The sequence below is a fragment of the Centroberyx gerrardi genome, chromosome 1 (genome assembly GCF_048128805.1).
Source record: "Centroberyx gerrardi isolate f3 chromosome 1, fCenGer3.hap1.cur.20231027, whole genome shotgun sequence".
In the NCBI taxonomy this organism is placed as follows: domain Eukaryota; kingdom Metazoa; phylum Chordata; class Actinopteri; order Beryciformes; family Berycidae; genus Centroberyx; species Centroberyx gerrardi.
Genome location: NC_135997.1, coordinates 14,620,120 through 14,632,143, shown reverse-complemented (window position 1 = coordinate 14,632,143; position 12,024 = coordinate 14,620,120). Strand labels below are relative to the sequence as shown.

General features: G+C 38.5%; 1 protein-coding gene across 1 annotated transcript; it reads left to right on the top strand.

Moving 5' to 3' along the window:
• Positions 1 to 2,769: 2,769 nt before the first annotated feature.
• ric3a (RIC3 acetylcholine receptor chaperone a) lies at positions 2,770 to 10,631 on the top strand. Its single transcript, XM_078283986.1, has 7 exons — positions 2,770 to 2,887; positions 4,635 to 4,855; positions 5,163 to 5,238; positions 7,193 to 7,289; positions 9,068 to 9,225; positions 9,808 to 9,950; positions 10,050 to 10,631. The coding sequence occupies exons 1-7, from the start codon at positions 2,770 to 2,772 to the stop codon at positions 10,629 to 10,631; spliced, it is 1,395 nt and encodes a 464-aa protein (XP_078140112.1).
• The last annotated feature ends 1,393 nt before the right edge of the window (positions 10,632 to 12,024 follow it).

The window sequence follows — 12,024 nt, the reverse complement described above, 5'->3', positions numbered from 1 at the left end:
GGAATTATCTCAGTTGGGCTACCTGAGATAGAACTGTTTGTTTAATGACTGTGTGGACATGTAGGAGTAGCAAGGGACAGGCTATCAGTGCTGCTGTATGTTTGTGGCTGCACATGCTCATTCATATACGCTACAGGTCGGAGTTGTTTAAAATAGCCTTTCCAGGGAGTACATTTGTAGTCTACCTTGCACATATCATAGTGCTTTCCTGGCATTTTATTTTGTATAATAGTTTATGTTAAAATAATGAAATTATATGTTAATTATATGATAATTTCAAGGTACAATTTTGTTATATTTGCCACCTAGCTGGCAACGCTGGGGCTTGCATTCAGTATGGACAGAGACAAAACCTTCCTATTCACAATCTAAAATGCTGCTGCTGCTGAGCAAAAACATTAGCTCACAAGCTAACACTAGCTAACTAAGCCCAACATTAGCCAACTTGGCTTACTCTTTTGGTTACGCCAATAAAGTAACACATCAACACTCCAATAAACATAATACTTAGTTCATGTAAAATGTTTGTATTATGTCCGCTCAATTATTGGAATTGTTTCAGCTCAAGTAGCTAACATTGGTATTAGCAACGCAACTAACGCTAGCTTTTAATTGTCAAAGGCAAGTAACTTGGCAACTAGCTGCCCCATTCCCTGGCTGTGATGTGCTAGGTTAGATAGTTGTCCAGGTAACTACATTAGTAAACTATGCCATTGTGCACAGACTAGAGACCTAGATCAGCCACGATGTTCTGGAAAGAGTTGATTAAAAAGCGTACTAACAGATTTCGATATAGACATAGCCTACTGTATGTTAATAGGTCACTAACTTAGGCATTGATATTCTCCATGGAAAGACCTAGCCTACCTGTTACTGGGTGTTTAGGAAATCAACTGTGGCAAATGTAAAAGCTTCCATGAATTGGGTATAGGTTGAATCGCTATTGTTTTTATCAATCAGCGACCCAATGGTTAAAAGTTAAAATGTCAGATTATTACTTTAACTGATTTTCTCTATATAATATAAGCTTACATATTTATTCTAAAATGTTTCATAGGTTTTTAAGTAATTGGATGAGTATGAAGAACAAGGTAATGCTTTAGTTTGAAGGACAAGCCGAGTCCCACTTCTATAGGCTAGGCCTATAGCTCACATTTTCTCATTAATTTTGTCTAATTATCTCATCTAATTAGCAACTTTCAATAAGTCTTCCTTTTTCTCTAATTGAAATGCAAGATGTATAATTTTTTAGATGTGATCTCACTCTTCCATAAAATGTGAAAAAAGCCTTATTGGGTCTGTACCTAAGTTCAGTTTTCCAGGCTGTGTGACATTTTTTGTATTTTCATTGAAAATCCCAACTCATTGATCTCCTTAGTGTACCAAAAAAACCTTTAGACTCTTGATGTGTGTATTCTGTGAAAGATACTGTACATGTGGGAGTTATCATCTCTGCTCTGGTCTCTGCTAACAAGTCCCCTAGCTCCCACCTACCTGACCTTTGTGCATGTTGGTTTGAGCCAAGTGCCAAACTGGGTTGTTGCATCTTCTAAAATGGCAAAGCGTAGTACAGTGGTGTTATCACTATTAATTTGTGCTGATGTTAGAAAAATATTTACCTACCAATTCAAACTCATTATGATCAACCTTGCTTTTACCTCATTTCCAACCTTGCTTAGGTAAAAGAGGTATAGTAGTAGAATGAGCCTATACAAATGCAGCAAAACTATCAGAATATTAGTGATACTGAGATAAAATAACATAATAATAAGAAAGTACTACAAGGTCACTATATACTCATTAGTAAGGGCCACAGACACACCACAAGTCCCTGTAGGAATATTATAGTGATTTTTCGTCAGCGCTGCCTAATAGGCTGATATTGCACAGTGTACCATCTCTAGTGGATTACAGGGGCCAAATGGGGCCCACTGTAGTACGTGGTTTTGGGGGAAACATTCAGAATCTTAAAAAACACTTGTTTATCTCATTTATTCACTCATAATCTGAAATTATTCATCATCATGATGATGATGAGTGATAAAAATGGGTGATAGAAAAGGAAAAAATAGCCTGCAGCGCTGAGTTAATGGTTCATTCAGCCCAGGCTCAAAATATTCACATTGGTGAAAACAATCTTTCCTGACTGGGACTTAAACAGATTTGGTGATGTGCTGCTGTTCCTCTGTGAGACTGTCTTCAACAGCCCATATCTCTGTACCTGAGGCTGCACTGCCATCTGCTGCCGTTTGAGATGAAGCACATACCACACAGTCTACAGAGTGGAGAGGTCATATGCTGCCTTCAAGTGCTCTTCGGAAACCCGGTAATTCCTATATACCATCTGTGCGTTCAAGTGCATTAGGTCAGAAATAATACCAAAATAGATGGTTATTGTTTTGTTTTAGAAATCAAGTGGCACAAAGCTACTTTGTGCTGCAGCAGAAGTATGAGAGGAAATGTACATCAGACATGTAATTAATGTTTTAATTCATTTGTTAAAAACAAAAACGCACTCCTCCCCCTAAATGTCACATCTTGGCAACTGGGGTTTAAAACATTCCAATTTTCTTAGTCCTATGTACCATTTTGTTGGGTCGTTCATGCGCAGACGGCTAGTAGACAATATTTCCAACTGCACTTGAAGGGAGCAATAATCTAATCTGGTCTAATCTGGGCAGGAACGTCACCGAGGGGACATGACATCTGCAGATGCTGGCTTTACAGTTTATGCGAAATAAATGCATGGTTGCCGTTTTCTGAGACAAAATGTCTATAACAACTTGCCAGAAGGTTACTCTTATATCATGCTCTGTTCTCTGTGTTTCTCTCTTCCTCCCCAAAATGCTTTTACCCAGAGGGAAGAAGGAGATGGGGCAGCCTGAGGGTAAGGCAGCTTAACAGATCAGCATCCATCCATCCATCATCATCCTGTTCCATCTCTGATGTTGTTTTTGTGACTGCTGCTCTTGTTGCCAGCTGTTATTCATACCATGCAGAGTGCACCAGGCCTAGAGGCCTATCATGGTACCATCATAGGTTTATGTAATGCTATGGGTACCCATAGACCTACAGAAAAAATACATTTCACATATACTTCAGAATATGTTTAGAGATACTATATGCTTCAAAATGTAAAAATATATATATTTTATGTATTTGTGCATGTACAAATACATTGGGCCATGTTATGTATATTTTGAAACGTATCTCTAAGCAATTTCTAAAGTGAAATGTAGTTCTTACAATATGGGCATACCCTGAGCAAAATAAAGTCATTGTAGTGCCATGTGTTATTGTGTGTGAAAACTCATCTTATTTGTCTTATCTCTGTACATTTATATAAGCTGCTGTGTTTGTCAAAATGAGTTGAACCAAAAGTCAAAGGTGGGCAGTAACTAGACTACGAGGCTACTCTAATCACTGTACTTGAGCAGATTTACTGAGTGCCTTCACTTTTATTTCTATAAAAGTATAAGGTATAAAGCCAATAGTTTTATTATTTATGCCTTCTCTGTTTCCTAAAAGTGTTTTTCAAATACTCCTACAACTTGAGAGTAGGTTTCATTTTGGGCTGGGCCGTAGGCACAGCACCACACTTTCCCCTGAGGTTTAACATGATGTCGCATTTTGAGGTGCGCATGCCTAGAGGCGTTGCCAGAATGGCCCAGCCATCACTAGGGACACCTACTCTTAAGAGACACATTCTGGATTCTACCTGCCACAGGGGACAGTGGTTAGAAATTGAGCCTGTTGGTATAACCACTCCCTATAAACATTATTATTAATTTTACACCTAATAGAGGTGTTGTTAAAGGTTCACTTAGTATGACCTAGTATAAAATTCATGTTTCCTTATGCACTGGCAGTTTGGGTCTATCTAAACAAAATCTTGCAGTCCAAACCGTATTTTGGATTCCTTGGATGACACAATATTGTCAAACACATTGTCCAGAGGTGAAATGAGCCATTTGGCATGGAGCGAGTGGAGCCAATACATTTTCAGTGCAAATTTTTGTGCATGCCCTGTAGCTGTTACTATTAATGAATTAGCTTCAGCACTTCTACTTACTGTATGCATATGACATCCTTGCCAAGTTTAAATGTTAATGAAGTTGGAAAGGCATCATACGATTTGCGGGACTGTCAGATGTGTGTGACTGACTTGCTGTCATCCCCACCAAATAAACAGGTTTGGATTTTTTATATAGTTATTTACTTATTGTCGCAGTTTTTATAGCATTTCAAAAGGACATCCTGACATGCAGGTGTAGTACCAACCTGTTTGTCCGGTCCTAATTTTGAAATGCAATATCCAGAGGAAAGATACTGTTTCCACAATGTCCGAAACACATTAGTACAAAGTAATGGAGTATTTTCACTTCCACGGAAACGTAGAATTCAAAACGTAGCTCAAGTTGCAATATTGTTGCAATATTGGAACATACACAAAATATTTTCATTCACAAATAATCAAGTAATTCAGTAGGGTACTTTTACAATGTGCTCCTTTTACTAACGTAATTAATAGTATTACTGGGTTGAGAAATGGAAAGGAATGAACAGAGTCACTTGGGAATATATACAGTAGATTTTATCCGCTCGTTGATCCGTCTCCTCTCTGTCACTCATAGTGGGACCGGGGTTTTACCCTCCCATGATGCATCAGCAGCTGTCACTGCAAGAAGACCCAGACCGGTGGGGGCTGGACCCTTCTTACTCCTTGACACACAGTGCTGAGGCCATGGCCAAGGTAAAAGGTGTGGGAAGAGCCAAAAAATACAACCTGATGGGTCAAGTCATCCCCATATATGGCTTTGGAATCCTCCTCTACATCCTCTACATCATCTATAAGGTAATTGCTTTGAACTGCATAGTGACTCAGGATAGCTGAGGTGAGAAAAAATAATGTCAAGTGGACATATGAATATAAAATACTATAATACTGTAATACTATATATACAGGATACTTAATACTATACCATATGATATACTATGTAAATACATTATTATGGGAAACTGATCCCAGTTCAAGAATTTAAGTGCATATTTGATCAAACATTTCAAGCAACTTCATAAGATAATTTACAATAGACATGTACTTAAAATAACCATGATTATCGTTAATGCTGCATAGCCTATAATATTTTCTCTGCACACAGCTGACATGTAAAGGGAAGGCTACAAAATCAGGAAACTACACGACACTAACAAAAGAGAATATGGAGCGTAAGATTCGTAAGTACATTCAGCAATCAAAGAAAATGTATCGTACTGCATTTCACATAGCATTTTTTTTTTAGATATTTTATTTTAATGGTTGCCACTTAAGTGGATATAGCTAATGCTCCTAGGATTCCAGGCACCCTGGGAAATATTAATGAACTTATATGTTAACTGTTGACTGTTTCCTAACAAATTACTGATTAACACTGCAACCTGTCAGTGAAAGACATCGTTTTCAATGAAAGAATAACAAGCCCCCAGTTAAAATATTAACTGATTGTGCTGGATCAATGAATAACTAACATATTATCTAGAATTTTACATAGGTTGAGTTGATCTATTTAGTAAATGATGTGGTGCATTAACCAAATGTTGGGGCCTACCTGGATCATCTTGCTTCATCCTTCTTCCTTCTAGTATTCAAATGGGTCATGTTATAAAAGATATTAAATAGTCTAATTGAAGTATAAATCAGTATGTAATGCATTATTCATTGACATTTTTTTATCAGGAAGTAATAGATTACTAAATTTGTTCATTCATTCATTTATTCGTTCATGCATTCATTCATTCAGTATTTATTCATAAAGGCAGCCAAGTTAAACGGTAACAATGAGTGAACAAACAGGTCATTTGTATTTAATTTCTGATCCGCTATTCATTAGTTGTGCCCCTTAAAGTGTTGCTAATTCTCTGTGATGAAAGACAAGTAATAGGCCACTTGGAAACAGTTTCATCTCACTAATGAGCTGTTCCTCATTCCTCACCTCTTTTATGACTATAGGGTTTTTTCTTTTCAATCAACTTACACCTTGTTTCATCGATTTGATCTCTTCATTTTTCAAGGCCCTCACAAAATGTATCTGTAGCTCCAGTTTGAGGAACTCAGTAATAAAGTCGATAAAGATCCCATCCAATTCAGACAGCTTTGTTTCCGCTTTTGTCAGAGCTAGATTAGCAATCATAAGGAATGTTGTTTCATTCAAGGAGTGTCTAATATCAATTAATTGCATAGCCTCTAGTTTCATTCATCTAATGGATATCAGTGTGACAGGGTGTAATGTGATAGCGATAAGAAGAGAAGTCTACATGCTCTATGTGTCAGTCCCCATTATCTATAATGTAAACGTCATTCAAGGACATTCATGTATTGTGCTTCCATATCCTTTTACAGTGTGTAGGCGAGTGCATTTACTATTAGACTAAAATATAAACTCAGACATCAATTTTTTCAAACAACATCTATGTTAGGCTATAAACACAGCAACGTTTTATCTGCCTACCAAAGGTAAAAAGGCACACATGGCAATGTGCACCAGTTTGGCAAAAAAAATAAAATACTACTGGCAAAAATTCCTGATGATGTGTACTATAGTGTTAAAAGAAAATCTCAGTTTACTACAGAAGCCAATCCAAAGAGGTAATTTGGCCACATGGTAGCTTCCACCGTACCCACAGCAAAATATAGTGACAGGATTGTGAGAGATCCTCATTCTACTGTGACTAGCATTTTCCATTCACATTAACTGGGAAATGTGCACATTTACAAGATTTATCATAACATATTGTCTCTACTTGTACAGAACTCTACTAGCCTGGAGGGCTAGTAGAGAGTAGAGCTCAGACAAATTATTACTAGCCCAGTATAGATGTAATATTCAAGTTTAAAGTTTAACAAGGCAGATCATGCTTTAAAATGATGTACATGTAGGCTATAAAAATCAAACGTTTGTGTGATTTTATATATTTGTATATTTAAGACAGTAAGTAATGTAATATTCAATTTTAACATGGTAAATCATCCTTTAAAATTATATACATTATATTTCATTTATATTGGCAGGCTGAACACCACATAGTTTAGAGAGAGAGAGAGAGAGAGAGAGAGAGAGAGAGAGAGAGAGAGAACCTCTGGTGATACTATAATATACAGTAACTTTGTGCGTTTTCTTTGTAAATCTCTTAGCAACTGATCACGAGCTTGCCAGACTTCAGAAGAAGCTGCTGGAAACGGAGCGGGCGATGGAGAGGATCGTCTCTGGAAAGGGCCGCGCTCCTAGCAGGTGAATGGCTCATTTTTCTCTTTACATGCCACTTTCCACTGGAGAGGAGGACCAGGGAAATTACGTCATATTGGGATAAATCAGGTTAGACTTGACATGAAAATGAAAGGGATAAAAATGAAAGGACAAATTATTCAGAGGTGGAAAGACCACTACTCAAGTAGAGGTACTGCTACTTCAGTTAATTTTTTACTCAAGTCAGAATATAAGTATTTCTTTAGATATTGACTTGTATAGCAAGGGAAAACTAGCCTAGTGCTGGATTGTCAGCTGTGAGCATCTCGACAAGTAATGCAGTAATTGTAAATTATTTTTATGACTGTATGTATGTGTGTATTTTTATACATGGATACAGAAAACACAACAATCTTTAAGGAACACATTTTGAGACACGAAATGGTTTGGAATAGAAATATGTCACATGTCAATAGCTTACACTGTTGTAAATCTAACCAGACAAAGCTATTTTTGACTAGTGACTATACGTATCTGTTGAAGAAATAGAAAACAAAGACATTGCTACATCATCAGATAGTCAATCAAATGTGCTTACAATCCCCAAAATATACAAAATCCAAAACATGTTCACACGTCTCAACCACAACTACTGCTAGGAATTTATCAGCTCCAAGACAGCTAGAATAAAAAATAGGACTTTGAGTCACAACCTTCAAAATAAAACCCTTATTGACAAGCATGTCTTTCAAGGCTTTTAGGATTTTTTTACTACTTCCAGTCTTATTTTAGCTTTCTCTAGCTGGCTTGAGTCATTTAAGGAACGGGAAATCAAGTAGCCAATCCAAGAAGTGTCTCTAGGTAACACTACCCATGATTCCTTGCAAACATCAAGTATATACATAACTTCTCTTTATTCTTATCAAGAAATCATGCAAATTTTAATTATTGAAAGACATTGTACAATCCATTGTCATAGTTGAAGATGACCATCTTAACACACCATGAAAGTGATTCCTTTACCAAAAGAGAGGTCTATAAATCTTGTACACCACTACTGCCAAGCATTGAGTACATTCTCCTGCTTTTTGGCTATCTCCTTAGTTGGTGGCATCCTGGTGTCTTATATGTAGATGAGTATAGGCAGTTCAAATTGGCTGATTCCAACATCCACTAAGGTGAATATCCAATAACACAAAACACAAATGTAATACACTGCAATTGCAAAAAAGGATTAATAACATCTGCAACTGTCTTCTCTCTTTTACCTTTTATTATGAAAAGCTTAGTATTTTACAATGGCATGGCAATTATCTCTGCTCCACAGCAGCTAATGGGTTTTCATGAGGTATTTACAGTACAAAGTTCTGCATAAAATGTTTGCTTAATATATGCAGTAGAACCTTGCTAATCTGAATTTATCAGGAGATCAAAGTAGCATAATGCTTGACTGACTGAAATACTTTGGCATGTTGGGGAAATTCATATTCCAAAGTGACATTTACAGTCTAATTTGCAGTTAAAATGCTTATAGTATTTTTGCATTGCTGCATATTTTGTCCATCATGCCCATTTTGTTGGCTGGTCAGTTCGGATGTCTTCAGTATGGATTAGGCTTACTGACTGCTGAGTGAAGGCATAAAGAAATCAAGACCAAAGGGAAAATAAAGATTGCTGCTATATGTGGCTACAGTGCAACTATGCACCAGACTCCATAGCAAGGGGACTGGATCACTAGGATATAATCAGTAATCAGCTAAGAGTGTCTGTTGCAGCACTGTCTTCATGTTTGACTCTGTTCTTGTGTCTATGCTGCTTCCTAGTGGTAGAAGGAGGAAGAGTAAAACTGCAGTAACAAAGCAGGAGGAGAAATTGCTCAGGCAGCTTAGGCAGATCACTCGGGTGATGCAGGAGGGCCGGGTGGAGGGGGCCTCCCCGGAGATGGAGGCTGAGGAGGTCGCCTACGCTGTAGACTGGGAAGGTAAACGCTAAAGTCCCCGTCCTCAAGCTCCTCATGAAACACAATTACTTTCTGACTTTATAGTAGATGCACCAAGCACATTTTGTCTCTATCAGGGTTGGGGTCGATTCATGAATGAACTCAAAGCAATTCCAATTCAACTGAGGAATTGGAAAAACTACAGGAAACTAATTGAATTGAATTGGAATTTCAGGAAATTGAATTGAATTCAGTGAAATTTTGTGAAATTCCATGTTTTGTTTTTCTTTCATACCACATATCTGAGATTACACATAGTGTTATATATTATCAGTACTGAATATCATAAAGTACAATTTCATGGAATTTTATGGAATTCAATTCTGGTTCCTGACATTCCAATTCAATTCCAATTCTGTTTCCTTAGAGCTGGGTGACATTCCAATTCCAACTACAGGAATTGGAATTTACCATGAATTCTCAATTAAATTCATGAATGGCCCTAACCCTGGTCTCCACAGTGATATCTCCACTGAGCTTGTCATTATAATGAAGTTGTTTAATGCCAGACAACATCAACTGGTTTGCATGTCAAATGATGTCTCTTTTTGTGCGTCCATGCAGGCTATCCTGAGGAGACCTACCCAGAGTATGACGAGCCCTACGGCAGTCATGGGTATGACACCATCGTCCTGGAGGAGCCCAGTTCTCCGCTGCCCACTGCTGAGGCCCTGGCAGAGAGGATGGAGCAAGAGGAGGAAGAGGAGGTAGAAAGGAAATTGGAAGTAGTGCAAGAGGAAGATGAAGAAGAAGAGGGGAGGGGGGAGGAAGAGGAGGAGGAGGAGGAGGAGGAAGATGACAAGGAGGAGGAGGAAGAGGAGGAGGAAGAAGAAGAGGAGGAGGAGGAGGAGGAGGAAGCAGCAGAGAGAAGGCAGTTACTCAGTTCTCCATGCCTCCGTGCGAAAGACAGGAGGGAGGAGAGGCTTGGTTTGGAAGTGAGCAGAGAGCTACAGTGTCAAAATGGGGGGAAAAAACAAATCACCTTCAGTGAGCACAAAGACGTGTTCCACTACCCTAAGGAAGATACTTATGAGGAGGAGGAAGTGGTTATTGATGATGAGGAGGAGGAGGAAGAAGAGGAGGAGGAGGAAGAGGAGGAGGTGGAGGAGGAGGAGGTGGAGGAGGAAGAAGAGGAGGAGGAGGAGGAGGAGGAGGAGGCAGAGGTGGAGGAGGAGGAGGAGGTTGATGAGGAGGATCCAGTGATGGAGGCAGAGAGCCTGACGTTCGGTGGCGAGGTTTCTCTGAACCCAGAAGAAGAAGCAGAGGAGGAAAACGAGGAGTATTTGTTGATGTCCATACCTGTGGAAAGTGACGGTCTTACCCATTCAGACATGGCTACAGACCTGGGGAAGAGTGGGCTGAGGATGCGGAACAGGAGAGAGACATAAAGGATTGTGAATTTATCTAATTTATCTAGTAGTTTTCAACAGACAATAAACTTATTATTGTCCCCATATTGTACATGTTGAATTGTATATGTTTACTGATCCCTTAGATTTGTAAAACACAGAAACTTAATTGAAGAGACATGTAATGATGTTCTTAGCTAATACTTTTATACAAATAAAAGTCTCCTTTCACACCTTTTTACATGATAGAGGCCTCTAATGACTGATTCCTATTAGGTATATTTTCATTCATTTGGGCATCTTCTGTGTGCACAAGGCTGACATCTGCAGCAAAAGTCTGGATGTATTTCCATGGATTTGGATCATCCATTTTTGCAGATGTACGGTTAGTAGCCCAAGTTTCTTTTTATTTCAAATCAATTAAAAATGTTAAGATGATGATATTGATTGTGACTGATTATTTGCTTATTTGTAAAATCTGGAGCTGCTCCATAGACATCAAATGCAGTAATTTTGTGGACCCACAGAATGTTTATATTATTTATCATGCCCAAACGTTTAGAAGATAGTAGTGTCAGTTACTTCTGAATCAGAAAATGAGCCCCACAGCATGGCCATGGCTGCTCACACCAGAAGCGGTGAATGAGGACGTCTTGAAGGTTTGCCACAAATAAAGGAAATGTGTCAAGTAGCTTATGAGTCTACTTGACACTGTCATATGCTATATATCTGGCTCCACCTGGTGGACTTAATACATGAATACAGTGTATCCCATATCCCACTCCTGCCACATTAAAGGATAAGGCTGGTGTTGTTTAATGCATTGCTTACTGTCAACAAATCCTATGAAAATAACAAAATCAACAATGCGTTTGCTCTACTCCCGTTACTTTCTGACTTCCCACGTACCGTTTTTAGCCGTCAACCCGGAAGTCATTGGCTCCAATTGTAAGCTAAAAACCTTGAAATACAGCTCACAAAGACATAGTTTCAATTTTAAAAAGCACTAACTGTTACCACGAAAAGTCAGACTGTTGTAGTTATTACCAAATCAAATTCAAATGGGAACAAATTCTTCATTACGACGGGGACTATTTTCGGTGCTACGGAACTACTTTCCTGAGATCGCAAAGTGTTTACAGCCGGCTTATTAAGTTGTTTGAGGGAAAAGTCGGCTGGCCCGGTGCATCGCGATGATGAAATATGCTGCCCAGAGCAACGGCATGGCTCTCTGATGTGTTTTTAGTCGTTTTTTTAATACAATGGAGTTCTATGGCTGCTGGGACATGGCTTCATTGGGCACCGGCTACATGGACGAGATTTACTGGCAAAACAAAATCATTGCTGATTTTGTTATTTTCATAGGATTTGTTGACGGTAAGCAATGCATTAAAAAACACCGGCCTTATCCTTTAACTTCAGTTTGGGCCCT